Source organism: Chenopodium album, chromosome 19, assembly GCF_948465745.1.
Source record: "Chenopodium album chromosome 19, dcCheAlbu1.1, whole genome shotgun sequence".
In the NCBI taxonomy this organism is placed as follows: domain Eukaryota; kingdom Viridiplantae; phylum Streptophyta; class Magnoliopsida; order Caryophyllales; family Amaranthaceae; genus Chenopodium; species Chenopodium album.
The window spans coordinates 619,932-632,929 of NC_137852.1; the positions used below are offsets into that span (position 1 = coordinate 619,932).

General features: G+C 31.9%; 2 protein-coding genes across 2 annotated transcripts; one reads left to right on the forward strand and one right to left on the reverse strand.

Annotated features, from left to right (window-relative positions):
• Positions 1-745: 745 nt before the first annotated feature.
• LOC145594818 (uncharacterized) lies at positions 746-5,136 on the forward strand. The gene is made up of 3 exons (XM_081651154.1): positions 746-961; positions 4,417-4,475; positions 4,558-5,136. Exons 1-3 carry the CDS (start codon positions 860-862, stop codon positions 4,928-4,930), a joined length of 534 nt encoding a protein of 177 aa, XP_081507280.1. The 5' UTR covers positions 746-859; the 3' UTR covers positions 4,931-5,136.
• A 6,669-nt stretch (positions 5,137-11,805) lies between these two features.
• On the reverse strand, positions 11,806-12,286 carry LOC145596050 (TPD1 protein homolog 1-like). Its single transcript, XM_081652482.1, has 2 exons — positions 12,226-12,286; positions 11,806-12,116 (listed from the first exon to the last, which is right to left on the reverse strand). The coding sequence occupies exons 1-2, from the start codon at positions 12,284-12,286 to the stop codon at positions 11,806-11,808; spliced, it is 372 nt and encodes a 123-aa protein (XP_081508608.1).
• Between the last annotated feature and the right edge of the window lie 712 nt (positions 12,287-12,998).

A 12,998-nucleotide genomic window follows, 5' to 3' on the forward strand; every position in this document is an offset into this window, starting at 1 on the left:
ATAATGGTTGTGGACTTGTGGTGAATTGGTGGCGACGGAAGGGTAGGAAGGGTCGGAGAACAGCGCGCGGGGTCTGCGGTGTGGTCGCGGTGGGGCCGGCGTTCTGGGCTTGGTCTGGGCTGGTGGTAGGGGCGGCGAGATGGCTGGGGTGGCTGTGGGGCGGTGTGGTGGTTGGTTTAAATTTTAGTTTTTTTTTTAAAAAAAATAAATTAATTAATGTTAATTTTTTTTGACAAGGTTAATTAATGTTAATTATTCATAATCAGTTCTTAAAAACAAAGTTAAAATTAAAATTTATTTTTTGACCAATCACGTTGTGACACGTGTAAATAAAACTTAAAAAAAAAAAAAGTTTACCCACTCAACCGGTTATAGGTCACTTGGGACCATTGAGAGCGGACTAGCTATAAAGGTCGGATTATTTAAAAATAATCCATAGGTGGAATTATTTTGGACGGACGGTCAAAAGGTGGGATTATTGCGGGCAATTTTTCCTTTCAAAATAAACGAAATAAAATAAATACTCAAGTACTACTACAAGTAATAAAGAGTAAGAAATCACTAAAGGAGTAAAGAAATAAGTCAAAGTCAACTGAATTAATTAACATTCGTACAAGTAACTTAAATACAGCACAGCATTAGATTAGATAAAAAGTTAATTTGAAAAAAAATACTCGTATATGAAAAACCCTAAATTTAACCCCTATTTTTGTTTCTCCTTCATATGATTCCGCTATTTTTAGGGTTCTACAAATTAAATTAAGAAAGAATCAATTCTTCACAACTTTCTTCTTTCTCTCTCTTTCTCCATCACTTTCTCTCTCTTCTTTCAATTTTCCATTTTCTTAGGAATTTTGCAATGGAGTTGATGGCGAGCTCAAACGATGTCGTTTTGCGGAGTTTTGTGCTTGAGACTGTTGCTACTGTTGCTGCTCAGTCTCTTTCCTTTGCCCTTGCTATGGTATATATTTTCTTTCTCTCTCCTCACTTCTTTTCACTTCTCTTTTAGCTTAATTTAGAAATTTAATTGTTTTTATTGCTAATTTTGGGTGTAATTAAGAGCAAAATTTAGTACTTTTTTCCTTAATTTAGTAAAGTTTCTGGCTCCTGCTTACTTCAATTGAATTTTCTGATTTTTTTTTCATTTTTTTAGTGTAATTTCTTTAATTATTGTTTGTGTATGTAGTTAGAAACTTAGAATTGGAATTATTTTGTTTTATTAATTTTTTATGTTCCTTTTTTTAAATTTAAATTCCTTTTAATTAATTTTGAAGGGAATTTGGGTATTTTTGTTGTAATATTTGGGTGTAGATCTGAGTTGAAGAATTGTAACTTACAAGTCAAAAAATTTCAAACTTTGGGGAATATATTATATTTGTGGATATTATGTAACATTTTTGAGGTTTTTGTTTGGGTTAGTTAATTAAAGTTTGTTATATTGGATGGAAGATGGAATTGATTCATGAGCAGATAGTGGTAATTTAAGCATTTTGTTCCTGTGATTGACCCTAATATTTCTGGCAATGTTGGCCTGTATTCAGGATTTGTTGAGGGTTGGAAGGAGAATGTTAATAAAAAAAAGTGCTTTCTTGGGTCATTTAAGAATTGCTTCTTGATTTGGGGCTTCAGATTAGTTTATGTTGCAGTACAGTTGATTTTTGTGGAGTTGTGATTGATCATTGGTGTCTGAAAGCTTAGCGGTTTTGCGGTTTGTTGTAGCCTATAGGTTGTTTGACCCACTATGGCACTATATTGTTATTTTTTTCTAAACTATTATGGGGTCCTTGAAAAAAATGAGTTCTGCTAGGCTGGTAAGAGTTTACTGAACATTGATTTAGAATTTTGTTTTCATAAAGACTTGTAGCAGAAGGGAAATAACTCAAATAAGTCTCTTTATATGCTAAGTTAAGAAAGTAGAGGATATCTTAAAGTGAGCTAGTAAGGTGGAAGTTTCTGGTATATACTGACGAACTCAAGGTAATTGGTGGTGGTTTAGCTTGGTACTCTGGATTATGCAGTAGTAACATTGAGGAAGGTCATTATTGTTTTTCAGGTGTATCATCAAGCAGGGTAGAAGTAGAAACTGTGTTTATGGCTTTTGTTTATGACTTTATGAGAGTAAAATCAAGTTGATTTGAGCTGAGTTGTGTCTTTGAGGATTATCCACAAGGCTTTAGGGGCCAAGTAATTATGGGCTGAGACTCATCATGGGTTCATATTTGAAAGGTCATTGCCTTTGATGTTGTGATTTTGTTAGTTCTGTATATTTAGTATTGTTTCACTGTACAAAGAGGAATACTTATATTGGGTGTTTGGACACACTTTGGCTCAGAGTATCTACAAATATTAGGTATTGTTTCCTTATGTTAGGTACACAAATAGAAATTCATGCTGTGTTATGTTTAGTAGGAGTGTGAAGATTTAAGTTCTATGTTATGGTTCTTCAAAAATTGCCTGTCATGTTTCTTTATATATTTTATTCACTGCATTTATATTATGACTTCATGTTGGTGATGAAATATTTTGAGCTCAAATTCAAAGCTAACAAAAAAAATGTGGTTTGTAGTAGATGGATTTGACAATTTTTGTTTTTGCTATACTAATGAAAGACCTTGTTGCCTTATGATATCTGCTGTATCTGAGGCTGACTGTCTCTCAAAGATGGCCTAAAGCCCACTTTAAATATTTCAAGGATGAAAGTGGAAGATTTGTGGTTCCCCATGAGTCAGCTAGCAGTGATGAGGGTTTTAGTTTAGGACTTTGGTCAATTTTTTCTGTTCATATCATTTATGTTCTTGATTGCTTGACAGAAAATTCATGCAGGATTGCCAACAATGAGTAATGTGTGGAAGTAGAACTGCCTACCTGGGTGCATATCTAGTCAAATTGTAGGTGGTTTGCTCTGCTTAGATAAGTGACAATTTCATTGAAGTTGTAAAACCAATATGCAAGCATAAAGGTAAACATGGACACATGGTCACTGTGCAATACTAGTTCAGGCCAGCTTTTGCTGGGAGCAGTCATTGTTGTCTTTGGGTAAGGATTTGACTTGTCAGCTCATCTGAGCGTTTGCATCTTTTCCCCCCTTTTCCCATTGATTTCTTCTGCTACGCACTTCCTTGTTGTTCCTTTTGAATAAACCTGCCGTCTCCATAATTCAATGTGGTTTGCCTTCCTTCCATAGTGTGTGGGTTCCCTTGTCTAATGTGCTGGCTGCCGAACCCAAATTTGACTTGGACACTGGTAGGAGTGTACTGTTTATGTCAAAATGATCCTATAGGAATGCAGCTTGACCCCTAGCTTATATCGTACTGAGAGGTTTCCGTATGCAAGTGTTTCTTAGTTGTGTGGGTTTTCGTTGAGCTTAAAGAACACTCCTATCTTCATTCTATTAGATGTCTTTTTAGTTTGGTTGTCTGGCATTATCAGTCATCATAGCTTCGTAAATACTACCCTTGAATTAGTGGAGTATCTGGCATGTATAAGGAGATTTGCAGTGGAATAAGGCTTATGGGTGATTATGTGGAAGAGTGGAACATATAAATTGATGATTGCCCCACTGAATGTTCCAAGATGTTCTTTTGTCAAGCCCATTAGAGTTAAAATGATATATGGATGAGAAGATTTTGTGATCCCTGGTTACAGCAGTTGGATGGTACTGTCACTGCTTGTTTATCATTTGTTGTGATGTGAATTTGAACTGGCATGACATCCCTTGGTTTTGAGATTGTATTACGAGTAATATCAATAAAGGGCTTTTTCTTTGACTTCTTGTGAAAATTGATTGATCAAGAGGTTGATTTTTGGGTTATGATATTTATGTAATCATGCTAAATGGAGTTAAAGCTAAGATACTTACGCTTCCAATATCATCCTCAATTAAGGGCTTTCTCATATCTTTTTATTTGGGGCTAAATGTGGAGTTCAGATCCACGCTAGGCTTTTCCATAGAACTAGTTTATGGCAATCAATAGTGAAGCCAATCCAGACCAAGGGATAAAATCATAGTGCCAGGTGACGCTAGTTGCTTATGTAATTGAACTGCTGGATTTTGCATTGATTGACTGGCAAATCCAGGCAATTCAATCATGAAATGTTCTCAATCGGATAACCTAGGATACATTGGCCCAGATGTCTTATAACTGTGACAAGTGTGAATATTTGATATCAAAAGAGAATTTGCCTGAGTATATCTGCTGAAATGTTAGTTGGTTGCCAAACAGAGCCATAGGCTAGCAGATCTAATCTACCCAATTTGGTTGGTTCCTGCTTGAATTTGTGGTACTTGTAATTTAATTTCTTCAAATCCGAGTCTTCTTTTTGTCGTCTGATTATTCTTGTCTATCTTTGAGAGTTATTATCATGTTTTAACATTTCTTAACTGACATACATCCTTGGAAACTTGGTTGGTTTCAGCTAGGATCTTTGCCACGAGGTGATATTGTGCTGCCACAGGAGCCTGCTTTGTTCAATTGGTCAGTAAGCCTTTAGGGATTAAAAACTATTGTCGTGCTGACGCTGCAAGTTCGTATAACTGGAATATTAATGTCTTTGCAGGCTTCCATCATCCGAGTTCCACCATACTAAAAAACCTGATTCAGAGAATAAAGATGCAGACGAAGAGGATGATGACGACGACGATGATGATGCTGAAGGTGATGAGAAGGCTGGTGGTGAAGAAGGTGGTGAGGACGAAGGTGAGGAGGTGAATGATGAGGAAGGTGATGCTGAGGAAGAGCCAGAGGCCAATGGAGAAGGAGTTGAAGGGGAGGAAGAGGATGATGATGACGATGAGGAGGAAGATGATGATGATGACGATGACGACGATGATGACGAGGATGGTGGAGATGAAGAGGAGGAAGAAGAGGAGGAAGAAGAAGATGAAGAAGAGGGAGAGGAGCCACCATCTAAGAAGAGGAAAGGAGCTTAATAGAGAAACCCCTTTTTAACACTTTTTTTTTATTCCTTTTCCATTTTCTTTTCAAGGGGTGAGGATTCTGAAAACTGTTGGGTAGTCTTTGTTCAAATGCGAGGATTAAGCTTGTTACGAATGTAGAAAAAAAATTATTGAAGTGTTGATGTATTAACCCATGTGATGTTACCAATTTTAGAAAAATAATTACTTTTTTTAGTGTACCACTTCATGTTATTAGCAATAATACTCTTCCCCGTTTCTTCATCATTCTTGTTTTATCAATATATACGGAGTAATGGAATATGTCTTGTTTGGTGTATAAAAGCGGTACAAATGAAATTTGATCCTAGAAATTGGGTATTATAAATGGGATTTGTTCCTAGCAATTTAGTATCATCTTCATTCGATTTTTACTCTTAAGATGTACATTGACAAATGTGAATAATCAATATATATAAAGCAAAAAAAAAGTATTGAAATATATAATTATCCATGTTTTCATCTAGCACGTATCTAGATCCCTTCCCTTAATCACGGATTTTCAAGACATTTTTTAGAAATTTCTCATTCTAAAACCATATGATTTATTAGAAGCAATGATTGAATTGGCAATGAAAATAAATAAGTACTAATACCTCGGGGAAAAGAGTTCACACAACATATACTCTCGAAGTCTCAAACAAGTAGATGACAATAAAAACATACATATCGATCGATCAAGTTGTTGTAAAAGACTACAAACACTAGATTTATTCCATTGAAGCTGGCAAATTAGCACATTTACTAGCAAATAACAACCGCATGATCTGGTACCCAAACAACAGGAGTATCCCAAGCATAAGAGAAGTTGACATGTTGACCTGGCTTCAAGATATTATTGTCAATAAGAACGCATTTATCTCCATCTTTAGAGAAAATTGTTGGATCAACTGGTTCAACAGTTAGCCAATTGTTGCAGTTTCTAAATGTTATGTTACTCATTGAGCAATTTGGGCAGGTTTGTAGCATTGTCACGTTCCATTCTTGTTTCCCTAGTATTACTCTTTCACTTCTTTCTACTTCATATTGGATGTTGTTCAAATCACACGTGAATCCTTGTTAATTTTGTAAACAAACATGTTATCAACAATACATACAAGTCGCGTTAATGGTACAAAAATAGATTTTTTGAACTATCATGCATGCATTTCTCTCATCGGAGTAGGAAGAGTGAATAAACGAATGTGATGGGTCATATATAGGACAAGGGCAACTCAATATATGACTGGTATAGTGTTATAGGTGTATAGTCGTCTAGGGATGAGGGCTACTCAATATATATGATTGGTATAGAACCATAGACAACAAAGTATATCATGCATAGGTTTTTTTTTATTTTTTATTTTTTTATTTTTTTATTTTTTTTTTATTGAAGAATCATGCATAGCAGCATAGGTATTTTGGTAAATTCAAGTACGAAATTTTATGAGTATTAAAATCATAAAATGCTTCTAGTACTTCAATTAAAAATTAATTTTTACTCTACATAATATTATATCATCAAATCAATTACATTAACAACATAATTATTAAATTCAGACAATTACACGATTATTGAAAATTTGGTTCATCCTAAAATTCCATGACCAAAAGCCCAAAACTCCCAAAAGAAAAGGTATATAAAAAAAAGCATTACAAAAACCAAAAAGAAGCAGAGTTTGTACCTGAATATAGGAGACCCAAAATGAGAATTGCGAAAAACCAAAATTTACCACCTTTTGCCATTTAAAATTAAAGGAGTTCTTCTCGCTCTTACAGAATTTATAGGTTAAGAACTACGTAGTAATTTACAAATAAAGCGAATTTTGGTTGAAAAATCAAAGGGCCAAACTCATTAAGGTTGTATTCCCATTTTAAGAAGATCCTTTGGGCCGGGTTACCTTAATAAATAAATTAGATTAAATACTCAACCAATGAAATAATTAGGATATTTAAATTTTATATAAATAAAAATTAGGATTTGCTTAAATAAAGTATTAAATTCCTAGTGGATTAGTCAATACTCACTAGTGCTTACTTATACCAAATTTGCATAATCAAATTTAAAATGATGTTTTATAAACCAAATGATATATAGCACTGAAACAAACTTTATCAAAGAAGGCAAATTTCTATGATTTAAATTATCTATCTTTGTTAGGGGAGTTCGATTTACAATTTTGTTAGATTTTCTTGATTTTTAATCTCAAGATATCAACTTGTACTTTGTATTTTAATAAATGTTAAACTTTGATCGGAACACAGTTTTAAGTAATTGACTTAAATAAATTAAGAGGTAAATGGATAGTTGGAGTATTAAAAAATTGTACAAGAAATATAATAGAGTTAATTAATATTTTATTAAAAAGTTATGAATGTGAGAAAAATAAGTATTACGGAGTTAAAAAAAACTAGTACTGGTACTCGTATTGAGTTTGGATGAAAACCACAAAAGAAGAAAGATATAATATTTGAAACATGGCAGGCAAGTTGTGCACTTGTGCATGTAAAATTTGATTTTCACCAATCTCATATCAAAAATTTCTACAAACATCTACATTCTAGCTAGTATACATACCTTTATTAATTTCTAAATTTCCATTGCTAAAAGAACTTTTTTTTTTTTTTTTTTTTTTTTTTTTTTTTTTTTTTGGGGTATGTGTAGGAAAGCTCATACTATTTTTGACCCAAATAAGCCACAAGGACATTACCATTAAACCAAACGTGGACGGGGATCAGATTTGAATATGTGACATATCATACACGGGCCTTCAAGCCCCTCATCAAGAAAATAAAACCAATTCAAAGGTTTGATTAGCACTTCAAAAGCTCATCATCCTACCATAATTATCTCTTTCAAACAGCATATTGGTGATGTAAATCGAAATAGAATGCAATTGAAACAATTCATCATTCTCTTTTACCAAAATAGGAATCCTTCTCTTTGCCTTTCTATTATCTTTGCAAGTTAAAGTCGAAATCGTGGCCGAACTTGCCCTATTATTAGCTTCAAAATAATCCTTAGATTGTAAGGCTTTAAGCCCTCCTTCTAAATCCACAATAACATCCAAATATTGCTCCAAAAATAGTTTCAAAACCCGAATAGTACGCGGGTCGGTATGTGGATTATCTCTTAGGAGATTTTCTATCCTAAATTTTGTAGCAATGGCTTTTGATATGCCCAAATTTAAGGAAATAGAACCTAGTTGCTCAATTGTGATTGTTGCTTCGGAGCTCCGTATGTTTGACCCGAGTACCCGTAAGCAAAAATCATACCTTACATCCGGATCATCCTTTGAAATTTGTTTGCAAGTATCCGGGATTATGCTGGTAGCATTTGTTGAAGAATGTAGTAACAAGAAAAATATAACAAAAGAGATGAACATGTTTTTGAGGGAACAAAAGAGATTAACATTATTGATGATAATTTGCAAGAATAATGTTTCATTTTTTTGTAGGGTAAAACTAAATTAGGCTTTCAATTTTGATGGATAATATTCTTAATTGTAAATTTTCCTTTTATATGTTGAATGGTTAAAATTAAATCCAACCTGTCACGCAAGGAAATTGAAAATTTTTATGGTTCTATTTTTGTTTGCTTATTATTATGATTTTCTTTGGAACACTAATTTATTTCCTTGTCACCAAAAGCAAAATTAGGTAAAATTACGTAGGAATTTAAAGCAAATATCTCAATATATTCTTTGGAACATGAAATTTTGACTTATATAATACGAGTAGATATTCTTTCAAAAAAGAAAAAAAAAAAAACAGTGTTAGGCCCTGTTCTCTTCACCTTAAAAAAATAATATTAAGTAAAAATAATTTCAGTTCAGTAAAAATAAGTTTAGTTCAGTAAAATTAATTTCAGTTCAGTAAAAATAATTTCAGTTCAGTAAAAATAAGTTCAGTTCAGTAAAATTCAGTTTTTTTAAAGAAGAATTATAATAGAAAATCAGTAAAAATAATTTCAGTTCAGTAAAAATAATTTAAGTTCAGTAAAAATAATTTCAGTTCAGTAAAATTAAGTTCAGTTCAGTAAAAATAAGTTCAGTTCAGTAAAAATAATTTCAGTTCAGCAAAATTAAGGTGAATCAAACAGGGCCTTACCTTATATGTTGAACTCCTTACGTATTATCTCTAAAAAAAAAAAAAAAAAAAAAAAAAAAAAAAAAAAAAAAAACTCCTTACGTATTATGAAAAGCGTATTACATTTAATTTGGGCTATATTTGGCCCATTTTGAGCGAATTGTGTATTAGATAGCCTATTTAGTAACATTATAACTAACTAATCTTTTTTTTTTTTTTTTGAAAGCACAACCAACTAATCTAATTGATAATAATTACAAAACAAAAAAGGTTATCATGTTATATATAGTATCATACCTTCATACCATACATGTACTAGGTGGTAATACATGTATCAATGTATAAAAAATCATAGAATAATATCAGAGATTTTGATATAATTTCAAAGTCGTGGCTTAGAGGATATAATTGAATAAGTTAAGTATGTTACAAATATTAATCATAATATTCAATAAATATATTTGGAATCTGACATCAAAGTACAACATAATTCTTAATTAGTTTACCTTATTTAACTTTTTATTAGAAAAGCACAAGTCATAAGGTAAAATTGTCTTACTTAGAGTCATGTCATCAATCCACAATCAATTAATTCCAAATAATCAAGTTATAAATGAATATATTCTATATGGGTAGATCTTTTTGAAACGCCCAAAATAGTATATGGGACTAATATTATGAAACGGAAGGAGTAATATATTTATCTCCTTCAATAAATAGATAAATATGACATCATTTATTGCCATAATTTCAGTATCTTCAATATTCTAAAAATAAAATTTTAACAGAGATTTATTAAATTAATAAAGGAGTTCTTTCAAAAAATATTAAATTAATAAAGGAAGTGTTTCAAAAAAAAGTAAAGGAAAGTATATATGTCGACATGTCGTACGGTATTCTAGGCAATTTAGTTTAAATAATATACTCCCTATAAATTTAAATACGTGTTTTAGAAATCTAGATTATATTTTTCACACAAAAAAAAGAAAGAAATCTAGATTCTAGAAATATCCTATTTAAAAAAGGAAAGAAGACAACACGACATCAACACGGAGTCTTATTGAACAAGTAAAATGATAAAACATACGTACTTATCTTTTATAGCCTCTACTCTCTCTCTATATATATATGTTTCATGTATATCCAATGAAAATTCCCACAATATAATTGACCTCTTATATCTTATTAACTCCTAATTTGCGCAGGAAAAAAAAGCACACACACTATAATAAATATGTCCTCAAGTTTACTCTCACAAACAAAGCTCATAAATCTAAGGCTGTTTCAATGGAACGACGTCGCTACTCAGAAGCACAAATCTGTTAGGCATGATGAAGGTTTGTTCGCCTTTAACTTCACCGCGAATCTCATAGAAAAATCATCAATGTACCATGACCTTCATCCTATAATCATTGAGTTTAAGCTTTGTTATCTTTTTAACAATAATTTACTTAATTTAGCTAAGCAAATAATTAGCAAAGCTTATGTCTTTGACCCTAAGACAACCAAATTACTAGCTCGAAAAATTGCCGATTATATGATGAGTTGCTATAAATTTCGCCCTTTGTTGACTAATCATGGTCGTCCCAGACTTTTTTTTGTCGCGGATCTTGACATTGATTATGTTGATGGTGATGTGCAACTTGAACAGAAAGCTATTAAAAATCATAAGGAGGTTGTTCTTAATGATCTTTATCGTTTGGTTGAACCTTTTATACAAGTTGAACAAAATATGAATACTAATCATGGTTGGCTTTTACAAGACGTTTCGGTTGAAGAGGCACAACAAGATGAAGTGATTAGTCCTCTAGAGTTGGAAAGCTTGGTTGACAGCCCTACTCAATTTCATCCATACCTTCCGTTATTCGGGCCCTTAGTTGCACTACCCCGGCTGTTAATACAACCTACTAGTGATGTTGTTCGGCCTCAACCCGTGAATATAGATATTAATTATACTTTTATTGAAGAACAGGGTGATGGTAACATAAAGTGCACATGTTTGGATTTAGAGGAGGTTAATGATAACAATTTAGAAGAATTCAATCATGTTGTTGATATTTTAAAGTTGTGGATTCGAATGGAAGACGCAAATAGTTCTTCTAATGAAGATGGGAGACGAGCATCCAAACGCGCTAAGAAGGTTGTGCAAGATCATACACCATTATTACAGAGTTTATCAAAGATCAAACCAACACTAGAAAGATTATTAGCAAAAGAAAAAGAGAAATTAAGTGAAGATAGTATGTGTTCAATTTGCTTTGAGAAAATGACAAGTGAAGAGGAAATCATATTGATGACTTGTTGTAAACATGTATTTCATAGAGAATGTTTATTTAATTGGCTTCCGAAGAAACATTCTTGTCCTTGTTGTCGATCGAGTAGCTTAGTAGATGTTTATTATTGATTAATTAGGTGATAGTTTATTATAAGTTTATTTATATGTATTTCCAATTTCCTAGTATACATTACGTTTCAATAATAATTAGTATATAGCAATAATAATTTTAATTTTGGTGGACACTTACGAGTATGTTAAATTTATTATTCATAACGTCATTAAACATGTGTATAAGTGAGTTTTTTTGCATTGCTCTCGAACCATAATCATTCGTATTGCCTATTATGTTAATATAGGGCATAGCATATGTATTTCTTTAATTACCCTTCTTGTTAAATTGAGAACACTAAAAAAAAATCCTTATTACCATTGATGATTTATTCAAATCATGCAAATGTACGTTTTACATTTTCAAGTGTACATACATGATATAAACTTGATCTTTCTAAGAACAGGCAATTTGAGCACTCTTCAAAGTGAAATCAAAAGATTTGTCCCAAGCATAATTGAAACTTAGGGCATTACTAGGAGTGATAGGATTTCCACCATTGATGGTACAATCTCCACCATCTTGTTTCAAAGTCGATGGATCGATTGGTTCTTGAGTTTGAAATCCGTCACAAGCTAATATTATACTCGAAAACACACATTCACAAGTGTTTGTTAGAGTAAATTTAAACTCAGGCTTCCCTCCTACATTTCCTCCGGTTGCCGCTTGATCAAGTTTCAAATCTGCATTTGTGCACTCGCTACTTCCTATACGAAAAAATTACGTTATAAAAAAGCAGAGGTAGTATATAATAAATTAATGATTATAATGATCCTATAATAAAAATTTTGCAACAAAAAAAATTGTAACGCTTACCTCCCTGAATTAGACATACAAAAAAGAGAATTGCAACAAGGAAATTGACATATGAAGCCATTGGGAAGTATATAAACGAGAATTTAAATATAGATGTTTTGTAAATTGTGTTTTTTCTTAGAAAGGATTTTATGGTTTTTGCTAATGGTGCATATGTCCTATTTATAGTGAAGCATGCATTGTAATTAATGAGATTTTTTTAGAAAATGTTTTAAATTCAATATTTCATTACAATTTCCTTAATAGTATTGATATTTATTATCCTAAACATAATATCCTATCTATATTATCCAGTAATTATGATGGAAAAGGATATGGAGGTTTAATTCAGAAAGTGTATCAATATGGAGTAATATCAATATGATTTCTTTTGATCTGTTGGAATCAAACTAAAGAAATATTTCTCCATTTGCTCATAAAATCAAATTAAAAAAAATCAAATCAAATCAAATCAAATAGATAGTATTATCTAGTATGTATCTCATATGATATTATCTCATACATATACTCTCCTATTTTAGCTACGGTATATATATACAATTAATTTCCTTCTTTAATTTTACCCCATCTCAAAGATAATTTATATACACGTAAAACGTAATACACCCAAATATATACACAACGTAATTACTCAAATTAAGTATTTCATTCAAATTAAGTATTTCTTTGGATGCATCTACCATGCGGATGTGTATAAAAAAAAAATTCTACCCTTCTCTACTCCTATTTATAGTAAAATAAAATTATTGCATAGTGCATAGCTGCATACCATC

Excerpts from the sequence above, each read along its gene's own strand:
- LOC145594818 (XM_081651154.1), top strand. The coding sequence starts at position 860 with ATGGAGTTGATGGCGAGCTCAAACGATGTCGTTTTGCGGAGTTTTGTG. Across the intron at positions 962-4,416 it reads TTTCCTTTGCCCTTGCTATG|CTAGGATCTTTGCCACGAGG; the intron begins GTATATATTTTC and ends GGTTGGTTTCAG. Across the intron at positions 4,476-4,557 it reads GAGCCTGCTTTGTTCAATTG|GCTTCCATCATCCGAGTTCC; the intron begins GTCAGTAAGCCT and ends ATGTCTTTGCAG.
- LOC145596050 (XM_081652482.1), bottom strand. The coding sequence starts at position 12,286 with ATGGCTTCATATGTCAATTTCCTTGTTGCAATTCTCTTTTTTGTATGT. Across the intron at positions 12,117-12,225 it reads TGTATGTCTAATTCAGGGAG|GAAGTAGCGAGTGCACAAAT; the intron begins GTAAGCGTTACA and ends TTTTTCGTATAG.